Source organism: Seriola lalandi, unplaced genomic scaffold (genome assembly GCF_002814215.2).
Source record: "Seriola lalandi dorsalis isolate HSWRI2012SDOR001 ecotype SW California unplaced genomic scaffold, Sedor1 jcf7180002054413, whole genome shotgun sequence".
NCBI lineage: Eukaryota > Metazoa > Chordata > Actinopteri > Carangiformes > Carangidae > Seriola > Seriola lalandi.
In genome coordinates this window covers 283,524-310,858 of record NW_019524966.1, presented here as the reverse complement: position 1 = coordinate 310,858, position 27,335 = coordinate 283,524, and the positions used below count along the sequence as shown (strand labels likewise).

The following is a 27,335-nucleotide window of genomic DNA, read 5'->3' as shown; positions in this document are numbered from 1 at the left end:
ATGCCTTTGCTTATAAATAAAGTAAGTTTAGCTGACACAGTGGTCAGTTCCTCTGTCTCTACTATTGATTTGTGTTGGACGCAACAGGAGGAAGGCCCCAAATCCTGACGCAGACTAGGCAGGCAGGAACGGTTCAGTGATTTCTATGGTAAAGATGGTGATAGTTATGACTTACAGGCTGGTACAGCAACAGGTAACTATAAAACAGGTCAGAGGATGACAAGAACGCAACAGCATGCAGAACATGAAAATCAATGATTTGGCAAGTGACTGGGGTATACTATGAGCTTGACTGGGGAACAGGTGAGGTGGGTGTGGGAGTCAGGGCTGGGTGATAAGTAAGAAATGAGTGGGTGGGGGAGTTAGGTGACGGAGACAGGGAGGAAAGTCTGAAGACATCTGATATAAATGGAGAGTGGCAGGAGATGAGCAAAATGACAAAAATAAACAGGACTAAGACAGAAATTGTGACAATGGTGAAAGTCCTGCGAATTACTAATGATGATGATGATGATGATGATGATGATGATAATTATCCCCTCCTTTCCAAATGTGTAGATAAGCCATATACAGGGAATGTGCTGGCTCACTCACAACTAAGCAGCAACAGCACATATGCTTTCTGGCTGGATTATGTAGAACCACAACATATTTTTTTGAATGAATGGAGTTGAGCTTCAGCTGAGTTGCTCGGTGGTTGGGGTGAAGGGAGGGCGTCTGACAGGGATTGTGACAGTCTGCAAAGCCCACAACAAGGAGCATCTAGAGACCCCTCTGTAGGGCAACAGTGCACTTTGGTTAAGGTTTGAAAAAGATCAGAAAGATTGTTAAATGTAGCCTAGATAAACATGTCCTGTCTGAAATCCATGTCAACATTTTTTTTCTTCTGTATTAAACCAAACCACAATTTTTACCTAATAAACTGCAACGATCTCAAGTACTTCAGAAAATGTGGAGCTACAGATTTGTCTAAAAACTGTCAGTCTACAGATGACACTAAACTGATGATAACTAAACTTATCAATGTATCATATCAAAATATCATTTCATATTTGTTGTGAACCACAAGATGTAAACATCATTCGAGAGGAGATATGAAGAACATAAAAACCCTGTTGACTGTCACTCTATTCAGATGATTTGCTGAGACGGAAACACACAAGCAAAACTTTGCCCTTTAGTAATGTAACAGATGTCCTTGTGAAAAGAACAGAGTTAGATCAGTTAATTCCCACACTCACCCCTTTCTCACTCTGTCATCCTAAGGGTCTCCATGGAATCCAACATCCACAGACTAACTGTTCTCTGTCCAACCTTTCTTAATCTTGTGCTGCAATGACTTGGTTATTTCAGGTCTGAGTTACTGAACTAGTCCTGAAAAAGACTGCCTGCTACAGAGCTTGGAAGATGTGAAATTACTTTATTCCCCATATATTTCCCATTGGGCTCTTGAACTGTAGCAGGGAGAACAGTCATGGCTGGGTAGTGTGGGCATGCACAGTTGCTAAGAAACCTCTTGCCAACCCATCTCTTTCTACCACATCCATAGGCAAGAACAACAAAACACACCATATGTTACACAGCTGATGTTGAAGTCTGTACAAGGAAAAATTTCTCACTGACACTTTGAACAGATCATGGTTTCATGTTTTTCTTTTGCTGTTTTGGAGTGATCTCCCCCACAGAGCAGTTTTCTAAGGCTAAAAGAAATGTGTTTTATTATGATTTAGGCATCAACTAACATTTATAAACTTAATAAGTTAAGACAGTGTCAAAATTTATTATTTTTTCCCTATATTCTGATTTAGTATTTATCCTGAGACATTTTTTGCTCCCAGCGTTTTGACATTTTGAATTGTTCTGAAGTTACAGCTCATTTTCACCAATTGCTATCACTGTTATGAGGACCAAGTTTCACTAAGTGTCATGTTGCTGGAATCATGAGTTCACATGGAGAATTTACTCCTTTTCTTCTTAGTCACTGTAATTAGCACATGTTGATATGTATGTGACTTTGTGTGATTTTGGCAGATACTGTATGTGTGTAAGAGGACACTGTATAATGAGATCAATTTCCCTCCTCCCTGAATCAACACAATTTGTCACTTACAGGACTTGTGGTCATTATTATCATCACTGGAGCTATTATCACATTGCACTCATCGCAAGACATCTGAAAGGCAATCTGGCAATTATACTAGTACCATCTTTTCCAGCAGTACTGTGAGAGAACATTAACAGAAACAACATTTAATTGGATTTTTCAGATACATTATGTATGCATGGTGAAACCGCTTGCATTAAGAGCTAGTCATGGGTTAAAGTGGCTTTTATACAGGTAGACCAAATGGCTCTTAATAGCCCAACACATTCTGCACAATAACACCAGATTGGTGAAAAGTACACTTTTGTCAAACCCTGGCTTACTGAAGGAATGTGATGTGAGTTCAACTTGGGACTTGAAGTGAAAACATACAGGGATTCTGTATGCAACATTTGTGGAGAGGAAAATATGATGTTGTTGCAAACAAACTAAATCTAACCAAGCCAAAGAAAAGCCAGGCGAGAGAGGAGGAGACTAGTTGACTGCCACCACGTGTCAGAACTGGCAATCAGACCTGGTGAGCAGAATCTCCTTACCAACCTGACTCCAGACTTCCGACTCCTAAAAGGAGATACTCTGGAAGCCCATCCCAAAAACTTGGGTCAGCTTTGCACGTTTGAACTGTGGTCCATAAGAGAGATGTTAGAATTTTTAAAAGTTTGATCTACTTCACTGCCAAAGTGAAGTATTGCGTAATGAGACTCCATGCTGCTAACTGCACCCTCCGGTAAAATAAACCCCTTTTCTTATTGGTTAATGTGCGATGAGATATGAGAAAGTCCATCTCAATCCCTGACGTAAAAAATAGGAAGTGAAAAATGGGACATTTTTCACTTCATGTGGATGAAGCAAGTGAATGTTAATCTCCTCAAACTCAGTTGGTCTTTTACACAGATACGGCAGATATGTGTAACTTATATACTTATAAATTGCCCGATACATCTTTGTAGTGTTTAATGGTCAAGGAAGTTTTCTTTTAAATAACTGGACATTCATTTTTCAGCCCCAGGTTTTTAAAATGACTTTCTCTGGAAGTGATCACATAACAGAGTTCTTTCAAGACTCTATTGTCCCATAAAACAGAAGAACAGTAAAACCTTTACAGCCAAAGTGAATGCGGACATTGAAAAAGGTTATGATTCACTGAAGGGGACTTGAGGACAAGGAGGAAAGATAATGTTGCTGTTTTACCGCAAACAATAATTTGTAAACATTTAGACATTAATAATGCATAAAAGCTTCCTGTTTCTGTGCTCTAACAGCTTCAATTTTTTAAAGTGGTACTTTAAATTTACACATTTGTTTTTTGTGTCAATTATAGCCAGTTTTGGACAGTTAAATACATTGTTTGTTGTCTTCTGAGGTTTTCTTTCATGAGAATATTTATTACATTTGTATATTTTTATGTAAGATTCTATCTAATAACAGTTGAGTTTTATTTAACTTAGAAACTGTCACAGGCAACAACATATGTATAGCTACATGGAACCTATATTTTTGTTTGAAACTATAACATAAGTAAGTAAAGTCAATTCTGCTTCAAAACACACTGAAGCCAGAACTGTTGTACAGTTGTTTGCCCTGAGGAGCGTTCAGTAGCACGTCTTTTCTATTCATTCCAGCTGAAATGTGACGGCCCTGATGTGGCCAAGTTTTGATTATTACCTATTTAGAGGAAACAACTGGTTGAATAGCCTGCCATAACCCTGCCTTGTCTATTTAAGTTCAGGTCATGTGTGATCAGCTCATGCACTGTATCTTTATTTCTGATGCCATTTGCAGTGAGAGTCACTGAGAGACAGAGCTGACACTAGACTGAAGAATATAACATTTCTTACAATATATTTCCCCTCATGATGACCTTTAGTGCAACAAATATAAATGGCCTATATCTGTTATTTTGTCACCTTGTGTATAGGGGCTCTGTGGCAAAGCATTATTTGTCTTTAGCCTTTGATACCTGGAGGCAAACTGTTTTGGTAAGTCTACAATGAGAACTGTTTTACAGACACAATCCCTGAGCCAAATACAAACAAAGTGCTATCCTCTTCCGCAAAATTCAAAGCTCTGAATAGAAACTTGTTATCATTCCCAGACTGATTGACAGCAGTTTAATTAAACATACTAGCCCTAAACAACAACGAAGCCTAAGCTATATATGTTTTCTGATGCTTACACCAGTAATATTTGCATACACAGCAGCAAACACAGTCAAACATATTATCTCGCCTTTAATAATAACAATGTTATTGACTCAGTGAATGACTGAACTCACTTGCCAGTAGAGGGCAGAGAGATATTTCCCTCGCCACCAAAATCCTAATGTGCGTCTTCTGGTGCACAGATTTTTGAAACCACCAGATTATAAAAGGCGTTTCTTACTGTCTCTCTGTCTGTCTTATCTGCACTTTAGGTGCAGCTCCACACTTAGGACCTGGAAACATAATTTACTCTTTCCCCTGTCAGGGAAAAACATTCCTTAAGAGGATTCCTGTTGAATAACAGGGGGAGCTGTTTGAGAGGCGTATAAACTTCCTACAAAGGTTTATGTTCAGTGAGGGTTAGAAAATCTGGGCCAAATGTTTGTTAATGATGTTTGCTATTGCCAGGGAGTCCTCTGACCCATTTCCTGGCGTGTTGATTACTGCTTTCACTTTTATTAAGTATGCAATGACTTTCACTTTCTTGTGCCAGCAGTTGGGTTTATGTCTTTAATATGTATATGATAAATAATGAAAACTGCAGTACACTTACAAAAAAGTGTGTGAATTCTAAGTAAATTCTCATTAGATCAGGTTTCTGGTGTACCAGCTGCCAGGAGTTACTAAAGACATTTATGGAAGTATGAATTTATATTATTTTGGGGATGTTTATGTTTTGTAAGATATCATTTGTAATACTGAGCAATGCTGGCACTACGATATTTCTTATTGAGATAAAAATGTGTTTACATTCTCAAGCCACACAAAAATGTAAGGTTGCAAACACTCCGATAGTGACTGTGTGACAAATGAAATAAAATCAATATGTAAGTGGCTTTGTGGATACTTATTCGAGCTGAATGCATGCTTCTGCAAAATCGAGTTCATTTGTGTGAACTCATAACAAAGAGCTTGCATTTAAAGATAGATGTAGAAGTACTTTATGGTGAAAAAAACTCAGCATTGTCTGGTATACATGGTTGGTTTGACTACACAGGACGTCATTAGCCTTTACTTTGCAGGTGGGCGTAGAACTCATCTGACATTGCAGTCCAGCTCTCTGTCAATTAGATGTAGTATGTATGGGCCAGATTTCAACCACGCTTCTAAAAATGAACACTGATGCAATAGCCAAGCTGGCAGCAGAAATTCAAAGTCATTAGATAAGGTCTTGAACTAATTAGACCTGCCAGTCTTTCAGAAGTGAGACAACAATACTACAGTATGTAGCTCGACAAGTTGAACCAAACTAAACGCATCTGAAAATGTTATCTACAGGTAAGGCATCATTGTTTAATAATGGTTACTATTCCCACTTAGTGCCAGGTCTTACCACAAGCGGGACATTGCATGTAAATAACTGGAAATGTATTACACCATAATTCAAAGTGGATTTACAGTTTCTTTAATTTAAGATTTCACTTATCTTTTATAAAACTAAAGCTTTAATTCTATAATCACTACTTGCCTCATATTAATCAGTCAGTCTTAAATGACATAGAAACATAAGTCACCACAGTAAAGTCAGGCTTAGATTCTTTTTGCAACTCTTATAATGTATTACTTTTTATTTCTAGTCTCCTAACTTGACCTAGCTATTGTCATAATATGATATATCTATAATGCAAAACTCTATAGTGTACACTTTGCAACAAACTATATGTATTATCTGATGTTGCTTGCCATCTTCTGGCAGTGGCAGTGAAGTATAGTGTGCATGATATTCACAGCTGTTATAATTTATAGGGTCTTGCTTTTTGTAAAGCTAGAATGGCACTCAGCAGAGTGCATAACTCCACCAAACTATCCTACACATGCCTGTCTAGCTCTTATAACACAGAAGAAAGTAGCCTGATAACATAAATAATTGATCTGTCACAAAACATAACATGCCTAATCCCTTCACTAAGTTTGGTGCAAATCGATTCAGTATTTCTTGTGTAATCCTGACAAACAAACACCCAAACCAACAAACAGACATGGGCAAAAACATAACCTCATTGGTGGAAGTACTGAAAAAAAGGCAGTATACACATGATTATGGTTGTTTCCAAACATTGCAGGGATTTGTCATCTGTGTTTGCTACATATGGAGAGGTGATGATGCGTGGAGGTTATAGGTTCTGTTTATGTCTGTCTGCAGGGGTATTTACTAAACTCAATGAGATCATCAACACCCCATCACCTGACTAAAATGGGCAAGAGTTTGTCAGTTTGTGTGCTGGTGCTTATTAGAGCTGTCAGCAGGGGAGATGTGTGTGTGTGTATATATCTGTGTGTGTGTGGTACTCAAGTATGTGTGTTTGTGTGCAGTGCTGGGCGTTAGGGGGTTAAAAATCACTCTTAAGTCTCATAGCTAAAACTCAAATCTATCACAAAGCTTAAAAAGCACCTTGTTACAACAGTTAACTCTAACAGATGACAGCTGACTTTGGCGACTCGGGGCTAATGGAAAGATTAAGTCAATTACAGCTTGGCAGGGAGACTTAGAAATATTTGAGACATTCCCCAGAATGCTGGAAAAATAGGCAGCCATACAGACAAAGTCACTCTGTGGCAGTAAATGTCATTATGTCAAAGTAAATCCAACAAAATGGGCTTGGTTCTTTTTCTATAAAATAAATCTTGATAATAATATAATGATAACAGTGAAATGCAGTCCAAGAGAAAGCATTATTGTACCCACATGTGCAGTGTGTGCAGCTTTTTCATGAGCATCTAGTGAATGCACTCTGTTTCAGCTATGGTATTGTTGCTGACTTAGTCCCCAACTTTAGATCAGAGAAGAAAGAGAATGCATTCTGCTCAGCAGAAACTCAAAAGGAAGATAAAATACAGTACACTAAAAGAGAAATGGCCAAAATGCACAGCTGCTACACATAAGATTAAAATCCCCAAATTAAATTTATTGTCTAGAATTGAATTACTTTTTATTATTCTATTTTTGGGTTTTCTGACATACATTCCTGTCAGTTCAGGAGGTCATACATTACACAATTTGGACTTTTGTTTTCTAATACATCTGAAATCTCATAATCACTTTTCCTGCTGATGATGTGACAATGTTCAGATATCACACAGTGAGTCCCACCTGGTGAATTCTCATTTCTCTTTCTTTCTGCACTGTATAAATGAGTTCAGCCCGCAGGGTGGGCATACATGTTAAGTGCCCCTGAGCTTTAAAACTCATCAGGAGAAGGAAGGCCTGCGGGATATCTGGCGGCAATCCGATTAAATGATGTAACCTTTGGCCTGCAGGCGACCACACCTCCACAGGAAGCCCATGATTTTGAGTTTTTAATAACATATGAAAGTCTGAAGTCAAAGACACAGTTTCCACTTACGGATGAATGGTTAAATGTCTGCCGTTGTCCTTAACTGCCACTGTATCAGTCAGGTTAGTTAGAATATAATTAAGGCAGTTTTGACAGTGCCCTGGTGCCCCTACAATTGCTTTTGCACTGTTAGAGGCTTTTGGGCACAGCATTACACATCGTACTTCATTAAAATCTCTCTGTAACATGGTGTCCTTACAAGAGTGCAACCACATCAAGCAATTAATTGCTCACACAGACAGAAACCTTGATTTGGTACAGGCACAGAGTGTTACAGAACTTGTTTATAGGTTGTTGCAGACACTGGATGCGCGTAAAGCAATACCTCTATGAGAATTAATTTAAGCTATTTCATAGCATTTACAGTATTACAGCCAGAAATCTCTCAAAGTAAAATGATGTATGCTTTTTGATCTAAAGCTTCTTACTTGTGGCATGCTGTTGTCCCACTGTGCTCGGAAAGACTGTTATTGCTATAGTTAAAATCTACTTGTAGCAATAGATTATCATATGATGATGTATATATGTATATACTGTTTTATTGAAGTCTTTCCTGTTTTTCGTGTCATAGAATTTAGATGAAAAGGGCATCTATGAATAAATATATATATATATATATATATATATATAAACAATTTTCATATTCTACTAAGTTGACAGTTTTTGAGGTTTGAAATGGGACGACAGATGAATATGCTTGTGCTTGAATGCCAGCACATGAGTTACATCAGCACCACTCTCCATTTCATTCTGCGGTTTTGCTTTTGCATTTTTAAGTCTGAGGTTATGCCCTGCTTTAAGTGGAGGTCAATTTGATGTGACTAACCAACTGCCACCACAGACACACGCACGCACGCACGCACACACGCACACACACACACACACAATTGTGTCCCCATTCTTATCCTTGTATTTCATCTATTTTCGTCCTCTTTGTTTTCTGCAAAGCACTTCGCGATGAGCCTATTTGTTAAATGCATGCTGTAAATAAACCAAACTTTACTTATAAGCAGTGTGATTGCTCTGGCCATATGTTATAGTCTTAATACATGGATCCTCATACACCTGGGGAATTTGTGAGCACAAATAAAGAATATGATTAAAGTTGACTGCTTTCCGCTGCCTTTTTAGCTCTGTAGTTTCCCAAGAGTCACATAAGCTGAGGAAGATGGATTTGGCTGCTGGTTGGCTGTACATTGTGTTTCCATATGTTACACAATTTACTTATATAAGGGGAGGACTTCAGAGTAGCTGCTGCCACCATTTCAGCTTCGACCATCAAAAGAATTGTCCCTGACAGAGATGTAATGAACTAAAATAGCCTTAATGAGATCAGTGAGGTTGTGGTTGTATTGTCTCTAGAGAATAGCCACCAACAAAAATAGACCTGTTAAGCCCAAGCAATTGCTGGAATGGAGTCACTTTAGCAACACTGAGACAAACAGTGCGGTGACACAAAATGAGACAATTATAAAGAGCATTTCTAGCAAGAGAGGGACACCGCTGTTCCAATGTGTAGCTAGAACAGTGATATTATTAATAATAACGAGATTGATTTTGTGTAGCTTTGCATTATGTAGTAAATGAATTGGAATTGGTTTGAGATTCATTCTAAATTCATTCTATCCAGAAAGCATGCCTAATATTAACAATTGCATTTACTCTTTATTTATTGGTTTATTTAACACAGACAGTCCACATCAAGGCTATTTCCCAGCCACAGTTTCATAGTGCCATAGTCATAACAGCCATTCATAGCCTAAAATAATACACAATATTAGAAGAATATTACAGAAGAATAAAATTGTGGTTAATGTTAATAAAGACAATATATAGATATAAAAACAAAACAAAAGTTGTTAAGAGTTTGTTTGGACTGAGACTTGGACTCAGACTGAACACAGATGGCTCATCCTGCAGCACCTCATTATCCATGTATCAGGTTGACTTGGTGATGTCACTTCTCCGAGCTCGAGGCGCCTAACATGATGTATATCTCTGTTAACACTGTTACAATAACAGTGGTGCCCCTGACAGAAGGGAATGTAAGCCTCCCAGTGATTGACCTTTTGGTGTGTGTGTATGGTGGTGACAAGGATGAGAGGAAATTGTCGAGAGGAAGTTAGTCATTCTGTAAACACAGGATATTTTTAGATTATGGATGCATCTAATGTAAATATATTCTTTTTGTTTTCTTCAAACATCAACGGTATCTTCAAACTGCTGCAGTAAGCATATTTAGCTGTCACCAGAGTCATCACAAAGTAAAACAAACTGAGTTTGTGGGTGCTAACCGCCACAAATGAAAATCTAAAAGAGCTGCTGAACAGCTTTGAATATTTTGCTGTCAGCATTCAGCAGTGAAAAACCTTAAATGAATGTGCAACCTAAAATCATCTATTGTTATTCTGATAAACATTTATAAGTTTTATCCAAAAGGAAACTGAACTGTAATATTTCAGCCTAAAACCCATCCTCACCGTATGAATCTTTGCCCCTCAATAAATCACCTGCACATCAGGAGTGCGACTGGGATCTTCACTTCCTTTATAAGACCGACAGTTCCATCTTCTAAGAAGGATTGGTCATTTACAATAAATTTGACATAAATTTGATATGACAGAATATCATCAAATTTCCCCTTGCCTCAAAAATAAGCCTGAAGGTTTGGGTATGATTCAATTCCCTCTCTGCCATCGCTGCTGTCAGAAAGTTCTATTCATCTTCTTTTTCATTTTCTCTTGTAACTAGGAGCTGTCAAGGCCTGGGGGCTTTGCCTTGCAGTTTGCTTGGCTATATTTATAATTGGACCCTGTCAACAGTGTCCAGTGCAGCTCAACTGCACGGTTTGTTATGGCAGCTACTGTGTACTGATTTCAACACATGCCAGCTGTGAGACAGTTTGTATGTCATTAATGCTCAACTATAGGTAGGTGCAGACACAAAGGCTGCACCCAAGAGTTTGAAGATGGAATGGAAATCAACTAAAGGGGATCAGGGTGGGCTGTTGAAGTCAAATTCTTCCAGGCAATATAAAGGCATGTGTGTTCATCTAATATGTATAAAGGCTTTGAGGTAAATAAGACATACAGAGCAGCTGTGTCTGAAGCTATGTACAGTGAACGCCGAAGTTGTGATTGAGGAATCCCCCCCCCCCCCCCCCCCAATTTACCTGCATTTGAAGTAAAAGTGAGCTCAAACACTATATAGGAGCCTGGTAATGAGACTTGTAAAAATGGCTTCATCTACCAACATCCCCCTATAGACACATTCTAAAAGGTCTGTGATTTCAGTCTGATGTGCAGTAGTGCTCTTCGTGCCAAAATCAAACCAACTGTTAATATAATTGAGTCATTTTGGCCTGTTCTGCTGTGCTGCACAATGTGTGTATGGGTGTCCTCTTAATCAACACTGGTTCCAGATGAGTGGCGCAGAGAGGGGCCAGATCATGACTGGGCTTGTCGTTAGCCAGAGGAGAATGCTCTGCTTATGGAAGCTCTGACACCTGGAGGACCTGTGTGATGAGAGAGTGGCATAGCAGGACACGTAAGACAATATCACTACATGACTCCATTAAAATAGAACTTTTGACTCATGCTTAAGAGTAGATTGGGGGGGGGGGGGGGGGGGGTATCTTACAGGGTGAAATGTGTTGAGTGGACATGCTGTATTTTGACCACATGAATTGGCTGCATCGCATGACAGTGGACACAGTCAAATTCTTGTGCTGCTGCCTCTCCATCAGCTCTGGCCTCTATGCAGTGCCTCACATTAAAAAGCCATTACAGTGACTCCACTCTATTATGTGTAACTTAAAATAATATGAAAAATAAAATGAAATAAAATCACAGCATATAATAGTGGCAGGTTCATACAGCATAATGCAGAACCTGTATCTTATGACAAAACAGATTTTTATCAGGAAGAAGAAGCTGGAAAATTACATCGGAGACAGTGTGTTTTCCACTGTGTTTTCCACTGTAGTAATGGGTGTGTGCAGAGCATCCCCCCTCCTTCTCAGCGGCGCAAACCACGAGAGGGAGACAAAGCTTTTCCCCAGTCAGACTGTCAGTCAAGAAGACTCTTTTATACATCTGTACTTTTGGTTGCTTACCCTCATTGTTAAGAATAGTCTTGAGTGATTGTCTAGCTCTGTTTAGAGAAAATGCAAATGTAGGTATTTTAAATACTTCGAACATCATTTCCATTCCTAGTCGTAATGCAGGCGGTAAGTCATGCCTCATACGCAAACATTACCTTACTCATTTCTTTTCCCTATCTTCTCCAACCTGATGAGGTCCAACCCACGCGGAATCGTTTTGTCTGAACAGAATGACACAAGCCACGTCCATTTAAAACCTGACAAACGCATTCCTGCGGAGATATTAACCAATCGGCTGAGAGGAGGGCGTAACTCTCCTTACTCTAACAAAGCAGGAGTATGAAGTTTAGGTTATCAGTGTACAGCTGCTGTGGGAGAATGGTGCACCTCAGTACCCACAGGCGCGTGATATTATCCAACTCTGATTTTATATTCTTGCAACTTTAACCGCCGTACTTAGTTAGACAAGGGTGTATGCGCAAAGTTCAACGCGTCTCCTGCGGTTCCACACTACAAATGGCTTGGATTATTCCCCCGCATCTGCACGGGACTGGCGCTGCTTTGATTCTGCTTGCGGTGATTCTGACAGGTGATGCAGTTGCGCAGGTTTTTGACAGCTATGGATTATCATACGCCTTGAGGTCCGAGCTGACAGAAGACACGATATTGGTTGCCAATAATGGGATCCGCGTGCCTTTCGGGAGATCAGTCTTCATTGATCCCATCAACGATTTGGTTATCCAAGTTCAGCCCGGTGATAGATGCAGCATAACAGTCCTGGACAATGATCCCTTGTCTCAAAGGCCCGGACATCTATCTCCGAAAAAGTTTCCGTGTGAATTTGGCCCCAACGACGTGAAGTATTCTCACTTTGGCTCCAGGAGTCCTCCGAGGGATAGAGTGAGATTGCAACTCAGGTATGACACCCAAACGGATACCATTATAATACCTTTTATGATGGAGGTGGAAGTCATTTTCACACAGCTGGAAGTACTGACCAAAAATATGCCTCTCACTGTTGAGAAACTGCTCGGCACAAGTAACCCCATCGATAGAAGAATTTTAGAATTTACCTATGATAGAAGTGCACAACAATGCAAAATAGCCTCTCTCTCCAGTGGCAGCGTGCTGCCCAGGTATGGAAAACTTGTGGATGAGGACAGCCTTGGAACAATGGTGGACTGTGATGAATTTATTAAAATGAACATCCGTTATCAGCATACTTTTGCTTCAAAATCACCAAACAGAGATTACATTCCAATGCTTGTGGAGTTACATGATAAAGAGGGCAATTTGGTCAAACAGGAATTTTTCCAAATTTTGGTCAGGATTAAAGAGGGAGAGGAGAACACAGCCCCTAAACCCAGCTTTGTTGCAATGATGATGATGGAAGTAGACCAGTTTGTAATGACAGCGATAACCATGGATATGCTGGCGGCAGAGGATGTTGAATCTAATCCTGACGAATTAATTTTCAACATCACATCCCCCCTGTCCTTTGAGGAGGGCTACATAGTGAGCACTGATGATAGGAATTTACCAATAACCTCATTTTACCAGGGAGACCTCAAAGACTTGAAAATCGCCTACAAACCCCCTGCTGTGGATTCAGACACTGAGCGGATTTTCCAGATTGAGTTTGAGGTTGTGGACACAGAGGGGGCTGTGTCAGACCCTTTTGCTTTCATGATTGTTGTTAAGCCTATGAACACATTGGCCCCTGTGGTGACAAGGAATACTGGCCAGTTACTGTATGAGGGTCAGTCCAGGCCTCTGTCCAGTTCACAGAATCTGGAAATCAGCGATGAGGACAATTTAGACAAAGTCAGAATCACTGTTATTGATGGCCTGAGGCATGGGGAGTTAACTGTTCTGGGCTCGAGGAGGAAATTTTTCACCCCGAGTGACCTAGACGCTGGAGTGGTCATTTATCAACATGATGGAAGTGACACATACAGTGATAATATTATTTTCAGAATGACAGATGGCACAAATGAGGTGGAGTTTCTGTTTCCCATCACTGTTGTGCCAACTGATGACGAGCCTCCCATAATCAATGCCAACACTGGTTTGGTTTTGTTCAAAAACCAAATGATGCCAGTCTCCTCACTTATGCTCAGTGCAGCAGACATCGACTCAGAGGATTCTACTATAAAATTCACGACAGAGCCTCCCTTTTCCACCGTTGGGCAGATGCTGCTGCGTCAATCTGAGGCACCAGAGGACCCATCCACCTGGAAGTTTAATACAGAGGATGAAATGTATGAGAAAGTAGTGACAGAGTGGCTGCAGCAGGATATTACTGATGGTAAACTATTTTACAAGCACATTGGGCCCCACAGCACCAGCACAGTTATGGATCGGTTTGTGTTTAGAGTTCAAGATGACAATGACCCACCAAACCAATCGGGTGAGAGCTCATTCATAATCAAAATTCTCCCTATCGATGACCTCCCACCTGAACTGTACCCTGGCACGACTCTGCAAATGACTGTGCACGAGTATCAGCTTACTTACTTCCGGAAAAAATTCCTCCGTTACACTGACCTCGACTCAGAGGATCGGGATCTCAAATACACAATCATCCAGCCACCGACGGACACAGATGAGAATAGCCCTGTTGTATTGGGAGCTCTGGTATTAACTGAGAAGCCAAACACTGAAGTCACAACTTTCAATCAGGCACAAATTAACCACCATAAAATTGCTTACAAACCACCTGATCTTGAGCTTGGAATTACCTCTCATGTTTTGCAGTTTAGGTACACTGTGGAGGATGTTTCTGGAAATAGTGTAGAGGGAGTTTTCACTATATTTTTAAAGCCAGTGGACAACAAGCCGCCTCAGATAACCAACTCTGGGTTTGCTGTGCTTGAACGAGGCACACATATCATAACAAGTGCTGAGCTGGACACCTCAGACACAGACACAGATAGCAAACAGATAAGCTTCAATATTACTCAGCCACCACTGCATGGCCAGATCCAGTTTACATTCACCGACATGACAAAAGGAGACACTTTCAGCTTAGAAGATATTGCAAATGGCAGAATTTCATACATCCATAATGGGGATGAATCAACAGTTGATTCGATGCAAATAGATGTCAGTGACGGGGTCCATGTCGTCCCAATTACTATAAAGATAAGTGTGAAGCCAATTGATGATGAGATTCCAACTATCAGTCTCCCAGCTGGCACAATTGGCTCTTACATAGATGTACTGGAAAATGGAGCGACAGAGATAACGAGTAATGTCATTCAGGGAAGAGACGAGGACACGGATGACCTTCGTTTGACCTTCATTGTTGAGGACCCTCCATCATTAGGTGAAATCCTGGTAAAAGGTGTCCCGTCTGGTACATTCACCCAAGCTGATATCATTAACGGCCTTGTGGTCTATGCTCATACCAGTGGGGAGGTAGGCTTCACCACAAAAGAGGACTTTTTCAATCTCACTTTGACAGACATGTCTGATGAGTGGACTGTTGGAGGAAATAAGATCGCAGGTGTCAGAGTTCATGTAACTATTCTTCCCCTGGACAGCCAGGCTCCAGAGGTCTTTGTGGGGCCACAGTTCACTGTTGTTGAGGGAGAGAAGAATGTCATTCAAATTCTTCATATAAGCGCTGATGATGTCGACACTCCCAATGACGACCTCCTTTGTACAATCATTGTACAGCCGACTTCAGGGTATGTGGAAAATATCTCCCCAGCCCCCGGCTCAGAGAAATCCAGGTCTGGGACAGCCATTAGTGCTTTCACCATCAAGGATATCAGACAGAATCACATTTACTATGTTCAAAGCATTCACAAAGGAGTTGAGCCAGTGGAGGACAGGCTTACATTCAGATGCTCTGATGGCATCAATTTCTCTGAAAGGCACTTTTTCCCTATCTCCATAATCCCCTCTAATGATGAAAAGCCTGAGATTTACATGAGAGAGTTTGTGGTTATGGAGGGCATGAACATAGTCATTGACATTCCCATTCTGAATGGTGCTGATGCGGATCTCCCCCCTGATCAGCTCACATTCATTATCACCAAACCCCCCAAGCATGGATTTATTCTCAATCAGCTCACTACTGGCACTGTCCCTGTCTTTAACTTCACCTTGGATCAGATCAGGGAGGCGTCCAGCATTGTGTATGAACATGATGACTCAGAGACCACAGAGGACAGCTTTGATATTGTTCTTACAGATGGAAGGTTCAGTGTAGAGAAAACAGTAATAGTTATGATTATCCCTGTGGATGACGAAACCCCAAGGATGGCAATCAATGATGGCCTTGAAATTGAGATAGGCGATGTGAAAGTCATAAACAGTAATGTTTTAAAAGCCACTGATCTGGACTCTGAGGACAGCATTCTAACTTACATTATTCGCTATGGGCCTGGTCAGGGGTATTTGCAGAGAACAATGCCCTCTGGGACACTGCAAAATATCACAGTGGGAATGAACTTCACACAGAACGAAGTGGATCAGGGTTTGATTCTGTACATCCATAATGGGCAAGAGGGGATTCGAGACCTCATCAAATTTGATGTGACAGATGGCATCAACCCTTTGATTGACAGATACTTCTATGTAACAGTGGGTGGCATTGATATGGTTTTCCCAGATGTGGTCAGTAAAGGTGTATCCCTTAAAGAGGGTGGCAGGGTCACTCTGACAACAGACCTACTCAGTACCAGCGACCTTAACAGCCCGGATGAACACTTGGTTTTCACAATCACCCGAGCTCCAATGAGAGGCCACCTTGAGTGTACAGACACACCTGGGATGCCCATCTCATCCTTCACACAGCTGCAGCTGGCTGGCAACAAAGTCTACTACATTCACACTGCTGACGATGAAGTGAGAATGGACAGCTTCGAATTTGAGGTGACTGATGGCTACAACCCTGTGTTCCGCACTTTCCGCATCTCAATCACTGATGTGGACAATAAAAAGCCTGTGGTGACAGTACATGGCCTGGTGGTGACCGAAGGAGAGAACAAACTCATCACGCCTTTTGAGCTAACAGTGGAGGACAGAGACACCGTTGACCGCCTCTTGAAGTTCACAGTCACTCAAATCCCGGTTCATGGTCGCCTGCTCTTTAACAACACCAGGCCTGTCAACTCCTTCACAAAGCAGGACCTGAATGAGAACATGATCAGCTACAAGCATGATGGCACAGAGAGTGCAGAGGACAGCTTCTCCTTCACCGTCACTGATGGCACTCACACAGACTTCTTCGTCTTCCCTGACACTGTATTTGAGACCCGAAAGCCCCAAGTAATGAAGATTACTGTCCTCCCAGTGGATAATGGGGTACCACAGATTGTGGTGAATAAGGGTGCACCAACATTGCGGGTTCTTGAGACTGGACATCTGGGGTTTGTGATCACCAGTAAGACCCTTAAAGCAGAGGACAGAGACAGCATTCAGAATTCTGTGACCTTTAGGATTACTGTGGCCCCAGAACATGGCTACCTGATCAACCTTGGTAGAGGAAATACTACTATCACCACTTTTACGCAAGGTAAGAGAGCTGCATTTCAAGCTGCTTTGTGATCCCCTGACATTTTGTCAGATTTGAAATACTGCGGTTACTCACACTGAAGACAGTATTTAGTTCTTGGCGGTATTTGAGCCCAGTCTTAAACTCGTTTTACATTTACTCATTCTGCTAAATGTACTCCCCTCTGAAAAATGCTGAGTTCCAATATAAAGGTTTTTGTTTTCACTCAAGAGACTGTCTATTTACAGAAATGAAGTATGCCAGTGCCTCAGGCTGACCAGTTTTCACTGGTGGAATGCATTTTTCAAACAGTACCTAATGTATTTCACTTTGGGAAAAGAACTGATGGTGATTTGTACTTTATTAGAGTAATATTTTCTAACAGAAGACAAGAAACTTACAAACATTATGATAAATATTGTGAATGTACAAATGTGTCAAAGGGAGGGAGACTAGGTTGCCAGGCTCACAGCAAACCACTGGCAAACATTACAATAAAGAAGCAACATTTCAAACAGACTATAGGGGTATCTTGGTCAATGGTAAACATCAGGTTGGCTGCATTAGTGTACAGTCAATATCCATGCATTCCCTGCTTTTTTTTTCCTGAGTCACCGTGAGATGCTTTCGTCAAGAGGCCTGTTCAATATTTCAAGACTTCTCACAAGAGTAAACAGATGGTAAATAAAGACACTATCTCCTGGGCATTTGAAAATTGTGGCTATATATTCTTATGCATCGGCCCCTTTGAAAGGAAATGTTTTGACACCAAATACTGAAAATAGAAAGGGCTGTAAACTTCGCAATCTTTGAGATCCTGGGCTATAAAGAATCCTTTCTAGCACCACACTATTAGGATGGCAAACAGACTGCTGTGATGGAACCCAGAGAGTCAAGCTATTCTTTATGTTCAGTGTCATTCAGGAGTCTAATAGATCTACAACCCTTGTTACCAGGCAGTTTCTCCTTTCAGATTCCCACGACACTATGCAGCACGCACGTTTTATCACACAGCCTCAGTCTGGTGCTTACATAAAGGCTCAGGAGTAGTTATTGACAAATAATCCGTCAGGAACAAATTGGACACATTTTCCCACTTGGCATTTAAATTTAAAGTTAAATAACTGATGTATTTTTTTATGAGTAGGATATCATATTTATGCAAATGTTTCTCTTTTTCAGCTGAAATTAATGACATGAACATCTGCTATGTTCTGAGGGATGGTGACAATGCTACAAATGACATCTTCTATTTTTCCATTGAGGACAATGGTAAGTTATTTTATTTAAACGTCCCCTCTTGAAGGTATCCTCTCACATCATTAAGTTTAAAATGAATCCTTGTCATGCTGAACCTTGAGGCTGAAATATTACATTTTGTTACACTGTCTGGAGTTTAACTTTAAGAAACTCATATTTCTTTAAGTAGAGAAAGGAACAGTTAAGAAAAATATACTATTTATATGTAACTTTTGTTTCTGCCATTTATTCAAAAACCTCTGCCAGAACCTTAACTGTCAAAGCTTCCCCGCTTATTAACCTGTTATCTGAACATTCATGTTATTCTTACTGTGCATTATACTGTAGGTTGCTCAGTCTTTTAGCACCCCACCCATGATCAAACAATATTTTTTCTATGCCAGGCCATCCTGATGTAGAAAGTAATGATTGATTTAGCAAGTAAGTAATTAGAACAATAAGAGACCTTCCTTCTACTGTAGATATGTAATCGGGCGCAGGCTCAATGAATGGTTTGAGACAATCATGCCGGTGTTGCCGATTAGCAGAAGCAGCGTGCCTGACGGTGTGTCCTTTCTGCTACCCTTCAGTGGTGATGAGTGAGCACAAAGGACCTCTCTAATAGGGGCCCTCTTTTCCCACAAGCACCTCAGTGGGCCCCCCTACACATTTTCTCTTTTCTCAACAACTAATCTGTGGCTTCAGTGGAATAATAAGTTAACATCAATGCCAATAGGGGGATGATGCGGTAAATGAGTGATGACTAAAATGCAGGGGATAACTCCTTATCGGGAGGTGATACTGAATGACAGTTCTTTACCTGAGCTGCCGGCAAGTGTCGAGTCCATGCAAAGCTCCTTTGTTGTTGAGCGAGGTTCAGACAGTCCCTTTATTATTTTCTCAGTTGGGTTATTTGCCATGGATCACTCCAGGTGTCTGTCTCTGTCACTTTCTTTCTCTTTCTAGCTTGCTTGATGCTTGATGGCATTTTTATATCCAACACTGGGAGATTATCTCCCACAACTGGCAATTAGGTTCAGTTTTTCAGAACCACCTACAATATTTTACGTCACTTTTAGACTTGACAAGAGTACTCAGAACAGCGTATGTCTTATTCTGTCCTCGATTATAGTTATGTGCTCGAACAAAACAAAACATAAATTTGCAACGGTCCGACACATTACATTTCTCTACAGTGTCATTCTCTGTGGCACCTTAATGGCTTGACAAATTGATAAAGAGTGTTGTTGGATGACCCATCCATAAGAACTCAACACATACTACACTGCAGCCTCTGAGGCAGTCAGTGAACATTTTTTAACTAAGATTTAAGCTGTGCCGGTGGCTGCCCTAAATCCCCAGACAGAGCCTCGAGCTCTTTGAACAGTTGTGTTGGGGAGGAGCTGAATGGTGTACACTGGCACACAGCTGCACTCTGTCATGTTCAGCAGTGGAAAACATTCTCCTCCTCGCTTCAAGTTCATTGGGAAATTTACCAACTGCATTTGGCAGTTTTTTTTTAGGGTGAAAAGTTACTTTTCATGTCGCAGCTGCTCAGTGGGATTCAAGGAGTTTTGTGGCAACAGCTGTGATGAACTGTGAATGTGCATGCAGTTTGATGTATACACTTGCTATTGACTGCTGATCAACATGTACAACTAAATTTGTGTGCTTCATGTATTTTAGGGTGGTGGACATTGTTTTCAAAGTACATATATACAAAACTAATACATATGATTTTAAGGAGCTGTTTGTAAGTTTTGCTATCGCTTCATAACCAACATTAACAGCCGTTTACTTACCAGTCTCATCACTTTCCTATAGTGATTCACTTTAGCCTCCAGTCTGTACTGAAGACGTAGCACTGCTCGGAGGACGTATTATAACCTCTTTTATTATAAAGACAATGATGGGTGAAGCTCTTATCAAGTGACAATCACCACCAGCCGCAGCTGGCAAGAAAACACATTCAGCTGCAAAAAACTTTGAAATAGCCCCATTAAACCATGGCTGCAGTTAATGATGATATTCTGATATTCAGTCATTAAATCTATAAAATTTCAAAAAATAGTGAAAAATCGCTATATTTTCCTGCTGTCAAAAATAATGTCTTCATGTTGCTTCTTTCATCCAACTAAGCACAAACCCTCATCTCACTTTCAGTGACATTAAACAGTAAAAAGCTGCAGATCTTCACATCTTTGAAGCGGAAAATAAACTTTTCAAGATTTTGCATGATAATTTATTTTAACAATTTAATGTTCTTACTGCAATTTTCTTTCATTTTCTGTCAATTGCCTAAACAGATTGTCAAGTAGAATGGCACTGAGTAGAGGACATATCTTCGCCAAGTCCAAACAGTCCTACACACGTCTGGAAGATCCAGATTATAGGACATCTGGATCTGCACCAAATTGTACAAAGTCATAGATGTCAACACCATAAATATATCATATTTTTTACATCAAAATCCATGCATTATTCCTAAGAAATTGACGAAAGTGTTGAAAAATGCCCTGCAGGTTGAGGAAAGTGATGAATAAAATTCCTGAATTCACCCCTTTAACTGAATCTGCACCAAAGTTTCATGGGTTCCTCCTTGGCCCCTGCCTCAACTCTCCACTAACAAACAAACAAACAAACATGCCTCCTCGGTGGAGGTAATAAATCATTTCAGCACTAAATGTCGGACATTATCTGTTGCCTCTCCTCCAGGGTAAGTTCACTGTACTGGGATCAGTGCACCACATGACCGATTGTTATAGGATTTCTGCTGGCTCCACTGTCAATACAAAAATAAAGTGTCTTGCAACTTGCACTCATTACAGGGAAAGGCTCAGAATTACCCTTGGTATGTTTTTTTCACAAAGGGGTGGGGGCTGGGGGGTTCGGGGGGTGGAAAGTGCCAAGCCACTCATTACAGTCTGTCCAAATACTTATGACAGTTTGACACCTGACAACAAGGTTGTTCTAGCTGTTGAAGCTTAGATCATAGTTTGTTTGTTTTTTTGCGATAAATGGATTGTCCTGGTACAAGCCACAGTCTTGGCTCTCAGTGAGCTGCCAGGGCTGAATTCTTCTTGGCATTGATGCATCTGTTACTTTAACTGGAAATGGTGTGCTCTGAGCCCAGGTTTAAATCTATGTTGGACCGGACCTATTGTTGTCCATTGTTTGGCATAGTATGTGAATATTGGCCGCAATAATGACCTTTGCTTTTTTTCCCACGACATTTGCTTTTTTAAGAGCTTGCAGAAAGGTTGATAAACTCTTAGTTAATTGTTTTGTTTAGCTCGATAAATTATGCTTATGTAATTTAGACTTGATGAGAAGTTGCTGTTTCACTCAATTAACTTGGCTACATAAAGATGGCAGATGGGTGTTTCACTACAAATAACAACATGGCAATTAGGCCTCAACCCAAAATGCTATCATTTTTAATTAGTGGGTGTCACAATAAAAGGATTCTCTATATGTGTCTTAAACACTGCTACTTTTGACTCCATTGTGGTAGAAAAAACTTCAGAATAACACTTAAATCACTTAAAAACTATACTGCCGATTGTTTGTAATGGTAGATAACTGTATAATCATGGGTAATTTGGGGACTGTGTGTCATTCATCTCCTCTGTCTCCAGTTTTCTTTTTTTCATTTCAGAAAGCTGCCACCGTGTGCCTTTATGGCTGTATTTAAGGTGCTTTTGCCAAAAAGGAGATGACAGAGCTTATTTTCTCAGAACCGCTCATGTGTCTTGCTATTTGTCAAGCTTGTCAAAGCTTTGAATGAATGATTACAGAGGACTGAAATTACACATATTAATTTGCGGGTGTCTGTTTACTGTTTTAAAGAAACATTACACCTGGACAACAAAGTCATGATCAGAGGTGACCAGAAACCTCTTTAATTACTTAGAAAGTGTTTTGTTTAGAACGAGATTGGTATCTGGATGTTTGTATATCTGTGTGCACGTGTGTTAGAGTGTGTGTGTGTGTGTGTGTGTGTGTGTGTGTGTGTGTGTTGGGGAGGGGGCGGCTCCTGTCATTCTAAGTCAGTTAATTGCCGTGTTTCAGCAGACTCCATCCCTCCCCTTGTCTCCTGAGGATTCGAGTGCATTCAGGTGGGCTTACCTGAACACACACAAGCCCTGGCATTCCCAGGCAGTTGTTTGTGGAGCTGAATCCTTGTCTGCCTCCAGCCAGTCAGTCAGCATCAGAGATGCTTCCTACTGACAGACACACTGCAGTGGCCTTTGTTTTTCATTCCAGGCACTCACTACCACCTATTTTTTTTTTCTTTCACTGAACTACAAAGAGGCACCAAAAGATCATTGATTTATCAGTTCATAAAAATGTGCTCCTTCTGAAGGTCAAAATGCAGAGCTATTTCAAATCATTCCTTGGATTTCCCATTTGACTGGTGAGACTTGTTTAGTATGTAAAGTGCATTGAGTATGTAAATCAATAATTCAGATTTGTAGTGGAATGGGTCTGCAGTGTACAACACAGTTTCTGACTGGAACATTTTTTCTTACATGGCAGCCCCTGAAAAGAGAGAGGAATGTTTCTCCTCCCCACTTTCCAATGCACGTCTGCAGCGCCCACCTCAACAAACATGTTTTGTGTCTTTTTTATGCTTTGTGTAACAAGATAAGTTCAGGTCACTGTGAGTACCTCGACCTAATAAATCCTCCTGCAGTACCATCTGCCGTGTCGGTCATCTACATCTTCCGTGTTATCGGCGTGTAATCGCTTGTCACACTGAGTGCATACTTGAATCCATCTCCCCTGTCTCCCCTCCTGTCTAATCCCAGGTTAGGTGGGATTATCTTTTTTTTTTTTTTTTTTACCATAGCGTGCAAGAGCACAGCAAAAATAAGAGAGAACACGCACTGACATGCAGTTGTGAAGATAGTGTAGATTTTGTGCATGTTATAATGTCCCCATCACAGCGCAGGTGATGACTCTGCAGTTTCACCGTGTGTTTCCATCCTGTTATTAATGAAATTGTCTCCCCTACGCTCCATCCTTAGGACCGAAGGTATGAATCATCACATACATGAAATACACTGTAAGCCTCAGCAAATTACATAGTGGGTCCAGTTGTGTTTTAAAGAGATTTTATGTTGTGAAGTTTTCCTCACAGTCCATCTGTGCTGCAGCTAATAAAATATCAGGTAGTCATTTTATTGTTATGGAAAAATGTTATGGGATAAAACATCTGGGAGTTGATTGCAGAGCTATTCCTGGGTAACAGCTGCTTCACTTGGGGATGAAAAACTGAATTACAAAGAGGATTTAGGCTAATCGTATTAGATGGGGAGTGATTTGCGTGCCACTGGTCCCTTATGTCCTCAGTCACTAACTTTGAGTTATAATGTTCTCACTGGTCTGCATTGCATTGAGATTTGAAATGTTTATTACCCAGAACCAGTCTTCTCTCTTGAACACAACATAATGAGGTGTATCTGAAAACTTATTTTCCTTTGATGTGTGTGTGTAGAGCAGAGATTACCATTAGTGAAAGCATACCTGGATTGTTGGCTCATTTTTGTTGGATTATTGTCAGCAGATGTGTCTTTGATTTATCCGTATTTTCCTCCATTGTAGATTACTGCTAAATAGTCAGTAAACAAAAGCATCTTCTGCTGTTTCCTGGGACAGGAAAACAGGCCCCTAAATGTTTTATAGATAATGATGTTAAAGAGCGACAGCAATATATTTTATATAGTATATTTTTAATTCTGGTTGTGATTGTATATGACGTAGAATTAGGGTTAAACATGATCAAACATAGCCTCTATGACCCTTTCACACTGACATGCCCTCATTTTCCCTTTGGAAAACAGAAGGGAAACCCTGTTTGATGAAACCTTTCCTCTCTCTTAATACGCTGCCAAAGTAAGTGCATGGAGCCAAGGTTAACAAAGAAAAAGCAAATTCCCAAAAGTATAGAAACCCCAGGCCCAGGCTTGTTCCCTGGATGATGATATGTGTCGTCATACCTGCCTTAGGATATCAGTGTAGCAGAACTGAGGTTGTTCAAGCACCGACTCTGTAGAAAATCCCTCTTTTGTGGACAGTACGTGCAAGCTGAAGTTAGTGTTATCAGTTTTGAGGGCAACCAGGGCTCCCATCAACTCCAGAAAACCTAATGAATACATGTATGAAGTAGCATTAAGCTTTCAATGGACAACAGGAGAAGATGAAAAAAGTACAAAATGGCATGAAAAACTGAGATGATCAGCGAAATGAGACCATTTTGGAATCTTTTCACTCTATAATGAAGATTAAATCTCACTTTCTCACGGGTGCGTTCCTTTTGAGTCTAGTTTGATATTTGGCCACAACACATAAACACAGTTTGATGAGAGTGTGTTTTGACAAATCTGACATTCCCAGAAAACAGCAGGAACTCTGCTGCTACAGTTGCTGCTGTGACATCTCTTTTTTTCACAGTCGCAGAGCTTTTGTTCAGTTTTGCAAAATCACTCTGGATAATGTGTTTTTGGCCCCTGAATCCCAGCACTGGGCAGGAGCTGCTCCTTTCAGCCCTTCTGCAGCATAAGCCTTTGACAGCTGGGCATAGGCTGTAGTGTCACAACTCTCTCCAGCTGAACCTCGGTTTCAGAACGGCGCCCACACCTCCTTTGTACACACGGTTTATGCACAAACATCCACACACAGAGCATCCACCATCTATCCATCTCAGGGCCAGCTGCCTGATACTGCAATCAGAGATGAAGCTGGCACTGCTAAAATGGTGCATCAAGATGCAGGGTATCAACTACAGTTTAATTGATAACTGCTCTCTCTTTGATTTCAAGCTGTTGTCTCTTTTGATTAGAGTGCTGTGATGTAGGCCAGGAAAACACCAGCTCCTTTCATTTTGATATTATCAGCATTTCAGTATGCCAAGAAAAATATATACAGTGGAGGGAAATTGAAAATGTTACACAGTTTGAAGCAAACCCTCTCGAGGAAGGTTTTCATTTTAAACACTCCCTATGAACACGGTAGGAGCGTGTCTTGAGAGAAGCAGGGCTCTCATCACATAAAAGGTGCTGATGAAACCCTTTGGGGATTCTGTGTGTGGATCAAGCTCCCTCTCACCACCACCTCCACCACCTGCTTCCCTCCATAAGACGAGACTGATAGGCAGGATATGAGAATTCATCTAGTTGAGAAATGGGAGGGAGGAGCAGTAAGAGGAGATGAAAGATAGAAGTGCTCTGTTGGTCCCAGTATTGATGGGGGCAAGGCGTCAAGCTGCTTCCTGTCGCCTGTAGCGATGGCATGAATGTGCTGATGTGCAGTTCTCTCTCTAAACAGCGCCTGTGTTGACAAGTTGTGAGGGCTCAAGTGTAGTAGGTGAGCCCTGCAGGCGTTCAGCCTCATCTACATATGAATAGAAATTATTTTGATACTTGCCGTAGACTTGATTAGGAATACAGAAAAAAAAAAAACAAGAGTGGCGCTGGCTCGTATGCAAAGTATGCACCCCACTTCTCCACATTTCTAAAAATATGTGACAGCCTCAAACTGTGTGGTTATTTAAGTCAGAGAACATTCTCGTCTTTTACTTCATGTTCCCCCTCAAGCATCTACAGCACATCTCTGAAAAGTCAACTTTTAACAAGGGGCTAAAAAAATGGTTTCCAGTTGCAGTCCTTGAAAGAGCTATCATCAAGTGACTAGTAATGCAAGTGAAAGCAAGTCATTTTTGTGTTAAAATGCAGACAGCGCTCTGTAAATCAATCATAGTTACCTGGACTCTTTATAGAGCTGTAGGCGGCAAATAACTAAAACTAAAACAGTATGTGCTTTTCAGCTGTTTTCTATTTCAACATGCACACTGCAACTGTTCATGCAAATTCCAAGTTATTTTTGTATGTAGTGCGAGTTCTTACAGTGATTTGAAGTCTTTGTAAGTTGTATTCTTATTTGTTTTGCCCCATGTAACTTTGTGCAACATAAAAAAAAGCAAACTTCAACACATTTCTGAAACAGCCAGGGAAATGTCCAGAACTCAGATCAACCCTCCCCCCTTGAAGAATAATAAGGAATGTCTTTCTGTCTGAAATTAACTCGACCATGCCTGGGCTTATCTTGGTTTTCCAGGGACATGAGCTTGGAGTGAAGAGTTACATATTAGCCGGCAAATGGGAAGAGGGAAACAAAGAAAGGCCACAGGGTGCAGGTCTAGACAAGTGGACAATCTGATACAGCCGTTACATTTAGCTCTTTGAATAAGTAATTGCCTGAAACAATTACAATCACAATTACTACAAAATTATTCTGTAAAGGTTATCCCTGGTCAATGAGTCATATGCAGTAATTGTATTTTCAGTACATTATGTTTCATTACAGAGAGAGAGCATTTGAGCCTATTGGGACCCTTTGAAGCCTTTGGGATTCTCAGCTAACAGATTTAATTTGCACTTAACTTACCCTCTAAAGGGAGTTGATCATTTCTTTAAAGGGCATTCAGTTTGTGTGAGTTAAAATGTCACTGATAGAAGCTGTAGACAACAATGCAAATTCCACATGCCTCTCATGTTTATCTCCTTTGACATTTAGCTTTTGTCCTTCAGATCTAATAGTTTTCAGTGTATATGAAATGCTCATTGCATCTTATTACTTCCATCCTTGGGGGACCAGGTGTTGTGCGCCCCACACCAGGATGTTTTCTTTGTCTGTTGGCTTTGAACACAATTGTGTCTGACATAGAGGGAGAGCAGCCTTTTGAAGCTCATGATATTTACTTTTTGCTGATTGTTTTTGCCACATTTGATCCAGTGGTAATTTTCGTTGTGTTAGGTTTGTTTGGGAAATACCTTAGTTGTTATCT

The 27,335-nt window shown here is 40.6% G+C and overlaps 1 protein-coding gene across 1 annotated transcript in view; it reads left to right on the top strand.

The window, feature by feature from the left end:
* The first annotated feature begins 12,134 nt into the window (after positions 1-12,134).
* Positions 12,135-27,335, top strand: part of LOC111657808 (FRAS1-related extracellular matrix protein 2-like) — a 53,297-nt gene continuing 38,096 nt past the window's right edge. The window contains exons 1-2 of the mRNA XM_023410125.2: positions 12,135-17,269; positions 18,431-18,520. Coding sequence (XP_023265893.1) covers positions 12,217-17,269; positions 18,431-18,520 — 5,143 coding nt within the window. The 5' untranslated portion in view covers positions 12,135-12,216. The remainder of the gene's footprint in view (positions 17,270-18,430; positions 18,521-27,335) is intronic.